Source organism: Zalophus californianus, chromosome 1, assembly GCF_009762305.2.
Source record: "Zalophus californianus isolate mZalCal1 chromosome 1, mZalCal1.pri.v2, whole genome shotgun sequence".
Lineage (NCBI taxonomy): Eukaryota > Metazoa > Chordata > Mammalia > Carnivora > Otariidae > Zalophus > Zalophus californianus.
Genome location: NC_045595.1, coordinates 13,399,624 through 13,417,542, shown reverse-complemented (window position 1 = coordinate 13,417,542; position 17,919 = coordinate 13,399,624). Strand labels below are relative to the sequence as shown.

Sequence of the window (17,919 nt, the reverse complement as noted above, 5' to 3'; positions counted from 1 at the left end):
CCCATCACTGTGTCCGATTGCTTCGTTTTACTTCTCGAAGCTCTTACTGCTTCTGATAACATCCTATTTGACTGCTCACAGGCTTGTTTTCTCACTGTAAGGTGGGTATCTGCCATCCCAACGGGGCGGCTGGGAGCAGGAGTATAGGGCAAGGTGTGCAGCATACAGGAAGTGCCCAATAAATAGAGAAGGGAGAGGAGATGGGACAGAGGACAGCAAAGCCGCAGTCCTAGGTGGGAGAGGAGTCTGCCGAAGAGAGGGGAGGCTGGGTGGTGTGCTCAGAAGGAGTCTCGCCGGAAGCAAGAGGCCAAGGCAGGCCCACTGTCCCTCACAGCCAGGGGCAGTCTCACCCCCGTGCCTCTCTCTCCTGAGCATGTCATCAAGCTGGCAGTGAGACCCAGTCCCGGTGGGACATGATCTGAGGGCGATAGGGAACCATGGAAGGCGTGTGAGCAGGGGCAGGATGATGTCAGATCTGCCTGATAGAAACTCCTGCAGCCCCCCACCTCATCCATGCCATTGTTGTCGGTGCATATTTTCTACTGGAAATCAGACTTTTACTGATTGTCGACTGGTCTGAATTAAAACTTGTACATCCTGCGTGAAAAAAAAAAAAGAACCCCAGGTCTTCACAAAACATTTTATTCCCTGAGTACCCACTTCCCAGTGATCATTCTGCTGTCTGAGGCCCCCCCATCCCCATGTCCCAAGCACTACTCCAATGCCTGTGAAGCCCAGGCCGCAGACATCCACCCAGAGCCAGCAGGGTTGTGTGTGTGTGTCGGGGGGGGAGTCACCATTTTGCTCGGATCTCCCCAGTCTGAAAGACATACTGAGGTGGGGGCCGGTCCTGAGTCCCCAGAGCTCAGACACACCCAAGGACCTGACTCTCTTCCTTCTCTGGGCACTGGGGTGAGTGTGTGTGCTGACCTTGGGCCCAGTGAAGACCCTCCGGCCCCAGCATCATTCCCTGAATTCTTGGGGAGCACAAGTGTGGGGGGCTGGGCCCTGTCAGGAACTCCAGAAACTCTGAGCTGGCAACGCCTGAGTCGGACAGCCGCCTCCCTCCTCTGCGCCATGCTTCCACCATTAGAGCGCTGATTACCCCAAGCAGGGAGGGGGCAGCCCCACTCATGGCTTCTCTGGCCCCTTCCGCCGACTCAGGTGGGTGGAGACCGGGAGAGAGGCTGAGAAAAAAACTCCTTTCCCAGGCTGAAAAATACTGCATGGACCTAGAAGTTCCCAACTGACCTTGAACCATGGCTGGAACTCACCACTACAGGAGTATGATCAAGGAGGGGCTAGCCACCCTTTAAGGTCCAGCCCATGATCAAGGTCAGAGCTGGGAAATGGGACCTTCACTCAAATGGGATTGATGCAGAAGCAGCAACTGCAAGGCCAGCAGAGGGGCCTCTGCAATTAGCTGCCACGGAAAGAGACAGTCCCTTCAGCTGAGAGTCTAGGGAGGACAATGGAACATGGGTTCAAGTACCAGGTGAGTTTGGAAAGTCCAGGAGTTTGCCAGCTAGACTAGGCACGCATCAAACCCTCCCTGGCACTGCCCGATGCCTGAGCCGCTTAGGAGAATCAAGATTTCCCCTTCTGGGGAGGAAGACGCTGCCCCTTTCCACGGGGGTCGAGATCAGAGCCTGGAGGCTGGGGGCCCTGACCCCACCTAGTAGATCTGTGTCTGCTTGCCGCAGGTGAGGTTGGGCTGGCTCAGCGCATCCCACATGAGTAGCATCTCATACGGCAAGAAGCGGTGCACGAGCAGCAGCTCCCGGTAGAGGCAGGGGTCAAAGGAGGACGTGTGCGCCGAGGGGGCCCTAATACCAGCTGTGCGGATACCACTGTGGGAGGCGGGCTCCAGGCCTTCCTGCTTCAGGCACATACCCAGGAAGACATCGTCGATCGGGAAGAGGTCTAATGTGGCGGCAGCCCGGCGCAGGGCGGTGGCCGTGAAACGGGACAGTAGGAAGCCCCCACCCGCGCAGTAGGGTGGGTAGTGCTCCTCCTCCATCACCACCTTTGGCACATAGTACTTGCTCCAGGGAATCCGGATGGGGCCCACGTTGCGGATCAGCTGCCCCACAAAGAGGTGTTGGTCAGGATCGTGGTCCTGCAGGTAGGAGACCATGTTGTTGGTGTGTGCAAAGACATCATCGTCCCCATTGAGCACGAAGCTGGTATTGGTGCACCGAGTCTCCTGCCACTGTAGGAAGAGCACCTGCAGGCGAAGTGGACAGGGCACATGAGCTGGACGGCTGCGGCAATCGGCCTTGGGTTCCTGTGGGCCGCCCCAGCCCTGGGAGCCCAGATGAGGATATATCCCCTAGTCAGGCCAGCCTGGGTTTGAGGCCCCCCCCCCCGAGCCTCGGTTTCCAGCTTTCCAGACAGACCCCATCATCGGACCTGCCCCCGGGAGTGTTGGGGAATCTGTGGAGATGATGCTCTATAAAGCACCAAGAAGTGCTTGAACACTGTCCCACTGACATTTATTGCTATTCCTTCTGACTCCGCCTGGCCCAAGCACTGCTGTTAAATAATTACTTGTGTGACTGCTACTTAGCCTCTACCTTCCTTCCCCCAGACTCCGGGCTTCCCCCGGGTAGGGGCTGTGTCTCTCCTCCCTGTGTCATCTCCCCAGCACCCAGTGGGGGTCATCGCTTCATAGGTACCGGATTTCATGTTTGTCAAATGGACATTTATTACGTGCTTCTGTGCTCTGCATGAAGAACATGGCATTGCTGAGAGCTTCTGGCCGTCTACCCACCTCGGCTTTAGCTTCCCTCGTAATAACTTTGGCTGCATGCCCCGCACTGTGCTGAGTGCCTGCCCTGCCTGAATCTCTCGTGCAAGCTTAGGAGGCGGCTGTGGTCTTCAACCTCGTTTACAGATGAAGAAATAGAGGCTCTCCAGAAAAAGTGCCGGGACCAAGGTCACACGACAGAAAAGTAGAGCCCAGACTTCTCTGTGCCCACAACGCGCGGGACCCTGCACTGGGCCCGCCTCCAATGCCTGGGTGGGTCTCTGGAGCCTCCTATTCCGTATCTGTGCACGGGCAGGATTCCCTCCACTTCTTGTGGGTTCTTGCCCATCAAAAAGGTCTTTACTGAGCACCTACCACACAGACGTGGGCGTCATGCGGAGAGAGAATAAGAAAAAATAAACAAGATGTGTCCTGTCCGGGGCCCCTCCACCCCCACCGACCGCCACTGTCACGGGCGCTCCAGGTTGCCTCGGAAATATCCTCTCCCAGAATCCGGAATCTGCCCAGCAGCCCTCAGGGGCAGGTGGAGCCCGCTACATCCCATTTCCTTGCCGACCATGAAGCAGCAAGCCAGGAGAGGTAAATGATCATCTGAGCCCGAACTCAAACCCGAGTCACAGGCTCTGAGAGCCAGGCTTGTAACCTCAGGCCGCCCCCCAGCCCCCACCCTTTCTCCCTGCCTCCCCTCGAGAAGACTTGAGATCACCGCGGGGGCAGTGGAGGGAGTGGGGTGGGATGGGTGGGGACTTCTGGTTGCCTGGGCGCCGTCAGAGGAGGTGATGGTGAGTAGGCAGGGAGGATGGGTGGCCCTGATCGGGGAACCCCCTCTTGCCCGCCCACCTGTTTGAGCGTGAGGTTGAAGAAGGAGTCATAGAAGTCCCACTGCAGGATGTCACCGTGCACCTGTGCCTCCATTGCCAGCAGCCGGTTGACCTTGCGGGCCTCCAGGGGGTTAGGGGCCGTGCCCACCAGGAAGAGGCGACGCAGCTGGACGCCCTTCACCTGGCGCTCGCGGCCCCAAGTGCGCCGCACCAGCTCCCGGCGCTCGTAATTGCTGGGCGAGGACTTGATGACCAGCAGCAGGAAGAGGGGCGGCGCGCACTTGCTCGGTGGCACGTCTTGTAAGAGCGGGAAGTCGCGACAGTGTTTATACAGCAGGAAGTCGCGGACCTGTTGGGGCTGTGCCTCGAAGCCCGGCAGGGCGGCCACTGAGGTGTTGGCCCGGCAGGGGGTGGGCAGTGGGCGGGAGGGCTGGGCCGGCCAGGCCAGAGCCTCGGGGTGGCCCTGGGGCTCCTCCAGGCTCTGGAAGGTGGGTGGTGACACGTGCTGACTGAAGAGGAGGAGGAGGAGGGTGCAGATGCTCAGGGCTACAGCCAGGCCCACCTCGGTCCGCAGGGGCCGGCGACACCTCATCCTGGTCGGCCTGGTGGTTCCTGCCAAGAGTCACGGGCACTGAAGGGACGGGCTGGGCCGAGCACTTTCCCTGAGCTACCTGCGGACCCCGACACCCGGCGGCAGCCCCGTAGGTGCTCAGGTTGGTACAAGATTGAAATGCTCCCCTCCCCCCCCCCCCCCCCCCCCCCCGCCTATCCCCCCGCACCACCCACCTCCTCCGGAACCTCAGCCCCTGTTGGCTCTGACAGTTGCCCGGGCCCTGCTGGCGATTAAATCCTTACACAGAGGACTGAGGCAGGGAGATGCCAATGTGAGCCTCCCAGACTCCGTGTGCCCAGAATCTGCCCTTTCAATCTGGTCCTCCTCATGTCCCTGCGTCCAAGATGGCCCAGGAGCCTCCCCGAGGGAGGCCAAGAGCTGCCTCTTTAACACTGAGAGCTACTGGGGTCTTTCCTGCTTCCCTTTTCCCCTGCCCCTCCAGGAAGCTCCGAGCTTCTGGCATTCTGATCCAAACGATCGCCCGTTCTTCTTGACTACTTTTAATGGTCCTGTCACCTGAGCATGGCTCCTGGCTCCTCACAGATCCCTGAGGCCCAGCACGTTTCAAACAGAGCTACCTTCCTTGCTAAATTCCTATTCTTCCTTTATAACCCATCTTAAATGATGCATCCTCTGGGAAGTTTTCTTTAGGCCCTCAGGAACGCTCCTGGTTCTATTTGGCACCTCTAGCTCTGTCCACCCCTCTGGCCCAGTCTTGATCCCATGGGGGTGTCTGTGTGTAGCTTTGTCTTTCTAAGACTGGGGGCTTCTTGAGGGTCCGTGCATTACCCAGCATGAGGCAGACACATGGAAGAGGCAGGGAGTGTTTGAACAAATAAAATTTATGAATAAAAGTAAATTCTTTAAGGTTTTCTCTGGCAAACTCGTATTCATCCTTCAAAACCCCAGCTCTCATGTCGCCTCCTCCTAGAAGCTTTCCTTCCCCGTATCCAGGCAGAGCCCTTGGTCTCCCTTCTAGGTCCCTTTCCCGGGCTTTGCTGGATTCCCTTAATGACCTTTTGTCTGGAGAGGTAGTGTCTACACTGTTTCTCAGCTCTGCATTTGAAGGTCTATTTTCCAGTGCAGCATGAAAGTACTGGATTAGACCCAAGGCAGGACTTAACCATTCTCAAACACTTATTGACTCACCCAGAGATATGCAGACTCTAGAGCCCAACTCCTGGGCTTAAATCACAATTCCATCACTTTCTAGCTGTGTGCCCTCCATACCCTGGGCCTCGATTTCCTCAGCTATAAAAGGGGGCATCTGGGCAATCTCCAACTCCTAGGATTGTGCAAGCATGAAGGGAGCTGCCAGCACATGGCACCGAGTGGGCATTCAACGGTTCTTTGTGGAATGAATATGTGAAGTTCAGGACTTACCTGGGGCTGCCGTGGGATGTCTGTGCTGTTCCGGGGCCTTTCTGTTCTTCCTGCTGGCACCTGGAAAACGTGAGTCAGTCAGTGGGTTCATGAAAGGCTCCCTCTGCCCCAAGCGACTGCACCCAGCTACTGCCTGGAAGCAAGGAAGAGAATGGCTTCCCATTTCTATCCAGAGGCAGGAACAGGGCTTTCCTCCTGGACCCACGAGGCCATTTCCCCAATGTGCCTGTTGCTGTCGCTGCACACTACCTGGCCAAGCCTCTCCAGCGAGCTGTCGCCCAGAAACAGAGCCCACAGGTTCTGCTGCGTGACCCTGGAAAAGAAGTTTGACCTCTCTGTGCCGCCACATAAACCAGGGAGAATTAACCCCATATAAGAGTGTTGTTGTGGGGACTTTAGCCTCAAACACACTGGGCACGATCCTCCCTCAGGCCTTTTGCACAGGTTCTTCCCTTGGCCTGGAATATTCTTCCCCAGAGGTACACGTGGTTCCCTCCCTCACTTCTTGTCTTTCCTCCAATGTCCCTTTCTCAGGAAGGACTCCTCAGGACACAGTGTCTCTCCCATCCCCTGATGCCCCGATCCCCAAGCCTGTTTTATTTTTTTTTTCTCCCACAGCACTTTTCACCTCCTAAAATACACGATACAACTTCTAACATGTCTTGTTTCGCCTTCATCTCCCCCACAAGAACTTGAGCTCCATGCCACCAGTCTTGTTCACCATGTTAGTCCCAGCCCCCAGAACTGTGCTTGGTGCACAGAAGGCACTAAACGTGCATCGAATGACTGCTGAACGGATGCTGGGTTTCCGCGGACACTGGGATACCTAAATGTTTCCACGCTGGAAGCCACACCCTGGAGGGGGGAACAAACACTAATTAAAACCTCACTGAAATGATACGAGGTGATGAAAGCCACAGGAGGAAATGGGGTCAGGTGGCAGGTTTGGATTTCGAGGTCTGGATGACATTTAAGGTGGATGTGAATGGCACAGAAGAGCCAGTAAGGCTGAGGTCTGGGTGAAAGGTTCCAGGGGAGGGACCGCAGGTGCAATGAGCCCGGAGCCTAAGCGGCTTCAGAACGCTGTATGCAGGCGACATAGAGCTGTCTTGGTGCTGTGGCATCCCACCGTGGGGCTTCGGCTGCCAGAGGACAGGTCTGGGAGACCCAAAAAGGCAAATAATCTTGGCGTGAAACTGTGTGCTGGTGAATGTGATACAAGAATGCACTGAATCCTAGAAGGACATTTTCCTGAGCCGAAGAGAGGCTGAGTCCAGGATGGACGGAAGGAAAGGAGTGCTCCCGGGCAAACCTGGCAGATCCCTGAGCTTCAAGGTTAGGGAAACAACGCACGAGCTGTAACAGAAAAGACCACGTGACCACAAAGGAAATCAGACTAGAAATGCCACTGTGTTCTCCTGGGCCACACCTATGGCCAGAGACCCACAGATCCCGGAAAACAATGGCACACTTCAGAACCCAACTCCTGGGCAAGAGACACTCTCATGAAGGATCTGTAAAATTTTATGAGAGCGTGCGCGCGTGCCGGAGCAGGGGGAGAGGCAGAGGGAGAGGGACAAGCGGACTCCCTGCTGAGTGTTCAGCCCTGATCCTGAGATCATGACCTGAGCCGAAGGCAAAGGCTTAAACTACTGAGCCACCCAGGCACCCCAGGGCCCATAAAATATTATTTTATTTTTTAAAGATTTTATTTATTTATTTGAGAGAGAGAATGAGAGAGAGACAGAGAGCACATGAGAGGGGGGAGGGTCAGAGGGAGAAGCAGACTCCCCGCTGAGCAGGGAGCCTGATGTGGGACTCGATCCCAGGACTCCAGGGCCATGACCTGAGCCGAAGGCAGTCGCTTAACCTACTGAGCCACCCAGGCGCCCCAGGACCCATAAAATTTTAGAGAGTGATTCACCCTCCTCCCCATCTGCAGTTTGGAGCCTAAATCAGGGATCTTCAAACAGGTGATTCTGTCCCCTAAGAAACACCTGGCAACGTCCAGCGACAGGCAGTCAGGATTCGGGCAGGGCGGACGTAAGTTACCGCTAATGGCATTAAGTGGGTGGAGGCCAGCGATTCTGCTTAAATTAACATCGTAAAGGACACAGGATGGCCCCACCTCAGGATAATCCAGGCCCAAATGTCAACTTTGTCAAGCTTGAAATATCCGGGTCTAAACCAAGACAGCAATCCGGAAGAGAGAAGATGGAAGGGAAGAGGAGAAGAGGAAAATCAGGATTGAACAAAAGCCCTTGATATGGATTTGTAAAAAATTCCCCATGTGACGTATTTATGAGATTTATTATTTTTATATTACTTAAAAATATTCATTAAACATCTATCACAGGGCGCCTGGGTGGCTCAGTTGGTTAAGCGACTGTCTTCGGCTCAGGTCATGATCCTGGAGTCCCGGGGATCCAGTCCTGCATCGGGCTCCCTGCTCGGCGGGGAGTCTGCTTCCCCTTCGGACCCTCTCCCCTCTCATGCTCTATCTCATTCTATCTCTCAAATAAATAAAAAATCTTAAAAAAAATCTATCATTATTATTTTTAAATATTTTATTTGCCAGAGAGAGAGAGGGAGAGGGAAAGAGAGCACACAGCAGGGGGAGCGGCAGGCTCCCCACCGAGCAGGGAGCCCGACACAGAACTTGATCCCAGGACCCTGAGATCATGACCTGAGGCAAAGGCAGACACCCAACCGACTGAGCCACCCAGGCGCCCCTAAACATCTATTAAATAGAAAATTAAACCTAAGTAGCCAAGGACCAGTTCACTGGAAATGTGTTTTATAAGCTCCAAACAAGGGTTTCAGAACAAAGGAAGATACTTCAGCAAATACGAATCTTTACAACTCACCCAAACTTGGGCTTTGGTGGGGGGGGGGGGGAAGCACGAGAAGAACTGAAATGACTAAATGGCTCTTACCAGGGTGTCAGGGCCAAACAGAACCTCTTGGTGTGCCATTTGGTTTTAATTAGTTCCATTAATGGCCATTCTTTTTCTTGCATTTTTCTTTCTTGTTTATTTATAAGAACTCTTTGTATATGGAACACTGGCTACCAGCATTCCCAACTTTTTCTCCCCAGGTCTCAGGTTTCTCTAAATGGAGGGATTCTGGGGTGCCTGGGTGGCTCAGTTGGTTAAGCGTCTGCTTTCAGCTCAGGTCATGATCCCAGGGTCCTAGGACAGAGCCCTGCGTTGGGCTCCCTGCTCAGCAAGGAGTCTGCTTCTCCCTCTCCCTCTGTGTTGTCTCACTCTAACAAATCAATAAATCTGAAAAGACAAAAAAATTAAGTGCAAGGATGTTGCTACTCTACCCTCCCAGCCCCCTGAGGTTCCTGATTAGGGTCTGAGAGCTCAAGTCAGGGGCAGGGGAGGAAGATTCACTTCTCCTCCTCCCTATACTAGACCTCTATGGATGCATCCAAGATCCCCTTCCCTTTACTATCCACCAAGGCCCTTCCTAACTCATAGCCCCTTAAACCCTCAAGCAGGTAATGTCGCTATTCTCGTAACATCTCACACTGGACAGGCATAAGAACGAACTACTGGGAGGGCCCTGGGTGGCTCAGTTGGTCGGATGTCTGATTTCGGCTCAGCTCATCATCTCAGGGTCCTGGGATCGAATTCCACGGGCTGCCTGCTCAGCAGGGAGCCTGCTCCTCCCTCTCCCACTCCCCCTGCCTGTGTACTTGCACTCTCTCTCTCTCTGGCAAATAAATAAGTAAAGTCTTTTAAAAAATTAAATTAAAAAAAAAAGAAAGAAAGAAAGAACTTCTGAGCCTCCCAGTTGGCAAGGCTGAGAGTGCTGAGCATTTATTGGTCAAATAAACCTTGGTGGGTATATCTGTGGGCTGCACCCCAGGCCCCAGGTAGCCACCAATCTGTCCTTCTGGTTTTTACTACCTGAAGGGGCAGGGTCTTGGAGGCTCAGCTCCACCATGGAGGGAAAGCTTCTTGGTATTACTTCCTCCAAGCAACTGAGCAACAGCTAGTGACTCTGGGGCCTTTGCTGGGTGGGCTAAGTGGTAGACGAGAAGCCCCTCACAGGCCTGGGTCTGATTCCCTGACCCCTATCCAAGATTCTGCTGTCCGCCCTCCCCAGTTCTCACTGGACGGAATGGCTGGATTTGCAGAAGCTCTAACAGCTGCTCACTCGGTGAAGTCTGTGGGTTTTGAATAACTCTGGGGGAACCACCACCCCAGAGTGGAGCTCAGAGTTACTCCAGGGTGGCCCAGTGGGTGCCTCACATCACCACAGAAACGACCTGCCTGTCTCCCGGTCCTTCAGTCCTGAGACGGGTCTCAGCAGCTCTTCTCCCAAAAAATACATTATGAAAACTACTCATTCATTCATTCATTCATTCATTCAACAAATAGGTCTGGGGGACCTGAGAAGCCTCGACCCTGGGCCTGGCCCCCCAGAAGCTCCCAATCTGGGGGAGACCAATCCAGACACCCATGGGATCAGGGCTGGGCCAGAAGAAGGGACCAGGACATTGAAGCTGAGGCTTTGAGGGATGCAGAGGAGCTCACCAGGGTGGGGCGGGGGGGAGTTCAGGTAGAGGAAAGAGCAAATGCAAAGGCATGGAGGGAAAGCAAATAAGGCCTATTCAAGGAATCATCTGTAGTTTATTTTGCTGAAAAGCAGAATTTGGAGAGGGGGCGATTTTTGAGGCTAGGAAGTGGCCAGTAAAGACCTTGAACTCCAGACTGAGAAAGGCTTAGCTTGACCTTGGCTCATCATACTGGCTCTTTCGGTGCCCCCCAGAATCCCTGCGTACAGATGGGGATACTGAGACTCAGCCTAAAGCAGATTGGAACCCAGGGCCCCGATGGGTGGGATCCGTCGGTCTATCTTATCCTTCCCGTGATGTGGAGTTTCTGGGGGATTCCTCATCCAGAACTCAGACCCTTCCAGAATCTGTCACAAGGAACCACACACTTAAACATCTGACAAAAGACAGAGAACCGGGGCCCAGGTCAGCCAACATTCCGTTGCTGGGCCACCCGGGGGCAGACGGGTGAGTGAATCTATGAACAGGCATGACCAAATCAGCCCCTCCCTGACAACCTTAATACAGGAAGAGGTGATTAGTTTAGTAGGAACATGATAAACACTGTTGGAAAGGAAGGGTCCAGGGGTGGTGGGGGAATACCTGACCAGCCTGGGGACATCCTGAAGGATGATGAGGAATCACCTGGCCAGAGCGCTGGCGGAAGGACATTCTAGGCAGGGGGCACAGCAGGTTCAAAGGCCCAGAAGAGCGTAGTTGTAAAGGGCCAGACCACAAATATAAGGCGCTGAAGGCAGAGGGGGGCCAGTGTGGCTGGAGCAGGGGGACGAGAGGGAGACGATGCGGGTTGCCTGACCCATGCCAGGTGGGGAGGAAATGGGGCAGGCCATGAAGAACCTCTTACGTTGCATGTGAGAAGGACTGCGAGCCCTGGAAGGCGCGTAAACAGGGGAGGGAAAAGATAAATTTATGCTTTTAAGAAGCCCCCCTGTGGCCACTGAGGGGATAAGGACCATCAGGGCAAGAGTGGAGGCCGGGGCAGTAACCAGGCAGAAGAATCTGGGGGCCTGGACAGGAGCTGGTCAACGAGGTGCAGGGAAATGGGTGGGTTCGGGAAATATAATGAAGGGAGTCGTCGATGTTTGAAGCCTGGTGGGGATGGAGAAGGAAGGACCGGGAGGAACAGCCCGAGAAGCCTGTGAGCCTTTCACATGGGGTGTTATGGGGCAGTGGGTGACCCAGGTGTGGTGTCCAGGCAAGAGCTGTGGGGGCACAATGGCAAGGGAACCCGGAAGGCCCAACAGGTGTTTAATGCATGAGCACATCCTTATACTGCTTGCACGTGGCAGGCTCTCCTCCATGTTTCTCCATCCAGATCAGACATAGTGGCTATGGACAGAGTCACAGCTCAGTGACATCCGGGCTGACTCTCAGGGACCCTCACTACCAGGCCAGCTGATCCTGTTCCTGGCTGTTTGCTCTCCATACACTGGTGCGATTTCACCATCACCTAGAGCCTGCTTCCTCTAACATACACATAAAAGCCATTTGTCTCATTACATTCAAGACCCAAGAGCCCCTCCCCATAGGCTGTGGCTGCCAGGTGTGGGACCTCTCAGCCCCTGCTTCCCCACCCCCAATGACCTCTGGCCCAGCTGGTCTGCTCCAGCCACCACAGCCTTTTCAGCTTCTTTCAGCCCTGCCACAGGGCCTTTGCACCTGCCGGACTCCTGCTCTTCCCCCTGGTTCTCTCCACTTGGGACTCCTGCTCTTCCCCCTGATTCTCTTTGATCTTTAGGCTCAGCCCAATGTTGCCTTTTTATTTTTTTTTCAAGATTTATTTATTTGAGGGAGAGAGAGCACGTGCACATACATGTGTGAGCATGTGGGGGGAGGAGCAGAGGGAGAGAGCATCTCAAGCAGACTCCCCCCCCCCCCCCCGGAGCACAGAGCCCGCGGGGCTCAATCTCACGAGGAGAGCTGAAACCACGAGTCAGCAGCTCAACAGACTGTGCCCCCCAGGCGCCTCCCAACATTGCCTTTTTAGAAGGGCCTCAATCTCCCGGCTAAAACACCCTGCCCCAGCTCTGATTTTCTCTGCAGCTCTCATCACCCACCACTGCACACTGGAAATCCACTCACTTCTCTCCTGTTTATCTCCCCCACCAGCCTGGAGCCCTGGAGGTGGGGCCAGGGACTTGTCCCCAACAGCTGTGTCCCTGTGTGACACTTGCTGGTGCTTGTTGAACAGGGAAACATGCTAACGATGACCCACATATTAGCGATTTCCTCGTGCCTCATTTCAGCCCAAACCCACTGCCAATGACAGCTGCTGCCGACCCGTCTGGGGCCCCGCAGGCCTTGGAAGATGCTGGCCATTCAGCCATGGTAACTTAGCAAGTGCCTGCTGCAGCAGAGACAGGACCAGGAGGTACTAATACCCTAAATAGCCAAATATCCACAGCACTGAAATACTCCCGATGCATTAAATGAGCAAGAAGCCTAACGTCAGTAAATGCTGTTAATGGCCTGCTAAATATGCAGGACGCACCCAGAAGTTATATGAAGTATTTGTACAGCAACAATGAGGAGCTGCAAGGCACATTTGTGATGCATAAATGAGTATTATCACAATGAAGGTGAACAAGCCACTAGACCTCCCCGAGACACCAACATACTGTCCCTGACCATCCACCATTCGTTGCAAATACACGGTACTAAAAATTAAGGATTCCCTGAATTTTCTTTTTTTAAAAGATTCTATTTATTTGAGAGAGAGAGCAGAGCGAGAGAACGCGCAAGGGCGGGGGAAGGGGTAGAGGGAGAGGGAGCCTGATGTGGGGCTTGATCCCAGGACCCTGGGATCATGACCTGAGCCAAATCAGATGCTCCACCGACTGAGCCAGCCAGGCTCCCCAGATTCACTGAATATTAACGAGGCACTAGAGGTACAGAAGGGGCCAAGCACTCAACAGAAGTAATTCAGGACCCCCATTAGGGACAGAATTCTGGTCTACATCTTGTGCCTACGCGCGCCCCCCGCCCCCGACAACCAAGGCCTGGCAAGTCCCCAGGCAAATGTGGCTCCAGGTACCTCTGTCCTCCTCACCCTGTTCTTGTCACCATTCCTCAGGAGTCCAGGGAGGCAGAGAGGCTGAGACACATGGGGGTGTGAGAACGCGGGGCGGTCCAGGTGGCGAGTCCTGCTCATACCCTCAGGGGCCCGGATGTGCCCCCACCCGCTCTGTGCTACCATGAGCCCATAGCGGGCCTGCCTGATGCGGACTTGGAGGCTCCCATCAAGTCAAGGTTGATTCCCTGCAGGACGCTCCCACTTTCCAGATGAGGAAGCGAGGCTCAGAGAATGTGAGTCCTGAGTCACTCTCCTGGCCTGTTAGACACAGGCCCACCCGTGCCCCTCCCTACCCGACTTCCAGCTTCAGTGACCCACAGGCCTGGGGACCCCAACGGGCCCAGTCACTGGGTCTCGGTTTCGGAATTGGGAAAATGAGGGCTCACATCCCCTTGCCCGGCAGCTGGGAAGACTGAGAGCTGATGCCCTTGAAGCCGCTGCGGTGGCTCCCGGGAGGTGCCCTGACCTGCCTACTGACCATCAGTGGGCCTGTGGCAAGGTGGGCCCCCCTCTGGGCCACAGCATCCTCATCTGCAAAGCTGGATGGGGTCAGTGGCCAGCTCCTGATTCACTTCCAGCAGGTGCTGAACATCAGCATCACTGCGGTCTTCGTGGCTCTGCACTTCCCAACAGCCCTCAGCTGGGATTTCAAAAAGGGGCAAGCATGGAACATTCTGGGACCTCCAAAAGGCAAGGTGAGGGCTGGGGGTGACAGGAGAAGCCCATTTGTGTGCATGACGACCTGAGTCCCGCCCGAGAAAGGCCATAGGACCAAACACCGGCCTTTTCTCCAAAGCACACACTGATGAAGCGCCCAGGGTGACAGTATTAACACATCAGTGTCAGCAACCACTGTCATGTGCATGGTCTCAACTGCTCTGAGCCAGCACTGAGCACTTAGACCCTCGTGTGCGCCCTGGTCTGGGTTCTAGCACGCAGCCTAGAACATCTGCAAGAAAGGCCTGTGCTCCCAGGGCTGATGTACTAACGCGGGGGCGGTGGGGACAGAGAGGCAGTGAACCTGACAGTTTTGGGGAGAAGAGCAAGTTCCAGGACAGAAGAGACTCCATGGTGGGAGTCGGGGGTGCTTGCAGGAGATGGTGTGAACCCCTGGCCTGAGGATGAGCCCTGTGACTCACTGAGCCTTTGGGGGGGGTGTGTGTGGGGGGGTAGGGGCCGGTTTCCAGTTACGAGGTGGGAGAGCTGAGTGCAGAAAGGGGGAGCCCCCCCCCTACCACAGGTCCCACAGCCAACCAAGGCCAAGAGTGCTTGCTAGGATTTGAAACCCAACCTGCTGGACCCGAGGGTGACCCCTCACTGGCTCGTAGCAGATAGGCCTGCCAGTAATGATGGGCTGATCTCTTCGGGGAAGAATCAAGTTTCTTTTGTAAATGGAAGGAAACAAACAAACAGGGAAAGTCCCGGTTAAGGTAATTCCTTTCGCTCGCTCTGGCCACAGCCCGGCCAGACCCTGTGTATAAGCAAGCTGATTTTACACAAGCATAGGCTCTGGGGCTCCCGGGCTGTGGAAGAAGGTGGGGTGGGGTGAGGACGGAAGTGACCCATGCCCTTTGGACCTTTGATTTCTCTATCTCCCAGGGCTCAAGTTTGATTCATTTGGAGGCTCTGCCCTCAGGGAACCTCCTCAGAAACTAAAACTGCTCAGGGTACCTGGGATGGGTCCAGCTGGGGATGTGCAGCTGCATGAAGGCCCCTAACTGAATGCTGGGCCTGACCCTATCTGAGCCTCAAGAGGGCCTCTCTGGATTCATTTCCTAGCTGGAGGAACGGAGGTCTCCTGGGCCCTGCCTCTGGGGGGCGCCTGAAAGACCCCCACACCTTCATGCTGCTCAGAGCCCCCCTCCAGGCCTTGCGCTGGAGCCCTGCTGCCTTCATGACATTATTTCCCTCATGCAAAGATAAATACCACGAATGAGAACACAATGAGCTGCATAATCAGGACTGAAGTTAACACAGCAGTCCTGTGTGTGGCCTTTCGGCCATCTGCTCCTCTACCCACCGCACCTGCGCCGGAAGGTAGGGCTTTGTTAGCCTCGTTTTTATGGATAGGGAAACTGAGGCACAGAGAGCTCATCCAAGGAACTTATTCAAGGGAGGTTAAGTGGGAGCCCAATCCCTGCCTTTAACCACCACCTGGGGGGGGGGCTTCCTTTAGTTTGCTATGTTGGTAGTGAGCTCCCCATCATGAGGAGGAAGCCATCAAGCCAGGCCAGACTCTCAGCAGGAGGGACCACAGTGGGTCTGCTCCCTGACTCACGGGGGTGGGGACAAGTCGCTGCCCTACTCTGGGCCTGAGACAGTGGCAGGAAGAGAAGCCACCCAGGGACATTTTACCTTCTTCACAAGGGCTGACCCAGCCCAGCCCCAGGGTTCCTGGGTCAAAGAAGCCTGTCTGAAGCTCATGCTCCAAGGCCCCTTCTTGGTTCCCCCACACCCAGTACCTAGCAGGAATCGCCATACCCTAGGTGGGACGGGTGGACGTCAGGGCTGGACAGGGATGAACAAACAATCTGGTCACCTAGGTCAAGTGGGGGGGCTCAGCTGCCTGACGCACGGTCCACACCTCTAACCCCCCTCCCCCCCATAAAAACTTCCACTGGCTGAACAACCCAGGCATCCTCATGGAAGCTGGGTCACTGTCCTAGTCAGGGAGGGGAAACTGAGGCGTGTTCAAAAACCAGGAGCACCCTGCCCGAGCCACACAGCCCGGCATCAGCTGAACAGGGAGACAACTGAACCCCAGGGGAAGCCAAGAGCTGAGGTCCCCAGGCAGGAACGTTGGCCCACCGCCGGGCAAGGCTGGGGGTCAGCAGTGGTCCCCCGAAGAAAATACAAAACCCAACCTGGGGAGATCCGGGTGCTGCGCCTGCCAGATTCTCCCAATCAGGGCGCTAACCATCTCCGCCCCAACACCAGTAATAGTAACGGCCAGAGCGCAGAGAGCGCCCTCCACTTCTCCATCCCGATTCCGCCCTAGCCTGGGAGGTGGGCTAGTGGGGTGGGGACAGGGGTCCAGGCACGCCTCGCTGTGTCCATCGCTGCGACGGGGCAGTGCCGGGAGCGACTTCCTTCCCCGGCCGGGTTCGAGCCGGCCTTGGAAACGCTGGCGACTACTATTACCGACGGCGGAGGGCAACGGGGTTATTGAGACCCGGCGCTCCAGGATCTCCCAGCATCTTGAGGGTAAACGCGGTGGAGACCCGGCTCCAGGGACCTGCCGGGGCTTCCCTAGACCCCCGATCCTCCCCTCCCCACCACGGGGATCCGCCAGATCCTCAGGAGCCCCCAACACTCACCCCAGACAACAGCCCAGCCTCCGACCTCTCACCTCCTCTGGGCTGCGAGCAGGCGGAAAGAGTTTCACCTGAGCGTGAGCCCCCGCCCATCCCCACCCAGGTCAGGCTCCTTCCTGCCTCCTCCCGGCCTCACCTCCCTCCAGGCCCCTCTCTCCCAGCCCCGCCCAGTCGAAGTTCATCTCGTCCCTCTTCTTCCCTTCTAGACCCCGCCCCCTTCGCCTCTGCGGGCCAGCTCCCACCGCAACCTTCCTTTTCTAGCACGCTGGAGCCTCGTGGGGCTCTCCACCCCACTTGGGGCCCGCCCAGAAGCCGGGGCGTGACCTCCCCGCGGCTGGAGATGGGCGAACTGCGCCTTCCCAGCCCCTGGCGCGGGTCCCTTTGCATGTTTGATGAAATGATACTGAAAGGGGGACAGGGAGGCAGGTTGAATCCAGGGGCTCTTCAGATCTCTGCAAGGGATTCGAAGATTCCAGAACGCGAAAACCTGTCCTGAGCCCACAGCCCTCAGGATGGGAAAGATTCTGGAAGTTGGAAGTCAGATTTGAAGCTTTTGGGGGTTGGGGTTATTGAAGATTCGGATCCTGCCCCGTGTTGCCTCTGAGTCTCTAGAGATCTCTAGCCTGGATGTGTTGGGGTCGGGAGGTCTGGGGTGGGGGAGATCCAGGTCCATAGGTGTGAGCCAGGTGATGGTTCTAGTTACCCCTCACCTCCTCTCCCATCCTTACTTCCTCCAGAGGAAAGGGGGCGGGTCCTGAGTGTGCCTCAGGTTCTTCCTGTGTAAAATGGAGGACCTAAGCCCTGGCGTCTCCAGTTGGGAGAAGTCAGGGGAGCAGGGTCAACACAGAGAAAGTGCACGGTCTACACTCTGCGGGTATGAAGGGCGATTACATCAAATGTCACTGCGCCAAACGTGGGCATTTCAGGCCCAAGTGGCGCAAGCGCACACACTTTCTTGCCACAAAAAACGCTCAACTTTGGAGCCTATTGAAGCCAGATGCCCCCCTGGAGGGGGCCACTGCTCAGGCTTCAGCTTAAGTTTCTCCCTGCCTTGGGGCCCCAGGGCTCCCCTGAATTCATGGGGGCTGGAACCAACTGTCTGATCTGCAGGGAGTGGCCCCTGTCATCCTCTCCACAATAGACACTTCTTGCCACCGTTTTCCCTGGAAACTTACACAGCTCTAATCATGTATTCAGAGTGGCGGTGGAGGAAGTGAGCTGGGGCACACCCAGCGCTGCTCACCGGGGGAAACTGAGGCCCACCAGGTCAGAAGGTGGAAGCATGGAGACAGCAGAGGTGGCTCCAAAACCTTCCAGGGCAGATTGTGGTGCTAGAGGGCCTGGGTTCAAATTCCAT

General features: G+C 55.7%; 1 protein-coding gene across 3 annotated transcripts; it reads right to left on the bottom strand.

Moving 5' to 3' along the window:
- Positions 1-626: 626 nt before the first annotated feature.
- On the bottom strand, positions 627-16,693 carry B3GNT3 (UDP-GlcNAc:betaGal beta-1,3-N-acetylglucosaminyltransferase 3). Of its 3 annotated transcripts, none has more exons than XM_027585331.2 (4): positions 16,566-16,693; positions 5,588-5,647; positions 3,611-4,203; positions 627-2,227 (listed from the first exon to the last, which is right to left on the bottom strand). In XM_027585331.2, exons 3-4 carry the CDS (start codon positions 4,181-4,183, stop codon positions 1,676-1,678), a joined length of 1,125 nt encoding a protein of 374 aa, XP_027441132.1. In that variant the 5' UTR covers positions 4,184-4,203; positions 5,588-5,647; positions 16,566-16,693; the 3' UTR covers positions 627-1,675. The 3 variants fall into 3 exon arrangements, with proteins under 3 accessions (XP_027441132.1, XP_027441131.2, XP_027441133.1); XM_027585330.2 differs by having other exon boundaries at positions 16,598-16,670; XM_027585332.2 differs by lacking the exon at positions 16,566-16,693 and adding an exon at positions 15,604-15,697.
- Positions 16,694-17,919: the final 1,226 nt, after the last annotated feature.

Coding starts and splice junctions, on each gene's coding strand:
- B3GNT3 (XM_027585330.2), bottom strand. CDS start 16,655: ATGGGCGGGGGCTCACGCTCAGGTGAAACTCTTTCCGCCTGCTCGCAG. Junction 4,204..5,587: donor ACATCCCACGGCAGCCCCAG/GTAAGTCCTGAA, acceptor GACTCTTGGCAG/GAACCACCAGGCCGACCAGG. Junction 2,228..3,610: donor TCAACCTCACGCTCAAACAG/GTGGGCGGGCAA, acceptor CTTCGCCTGCAG/GTGCTCTTCCTACAGTGGCA.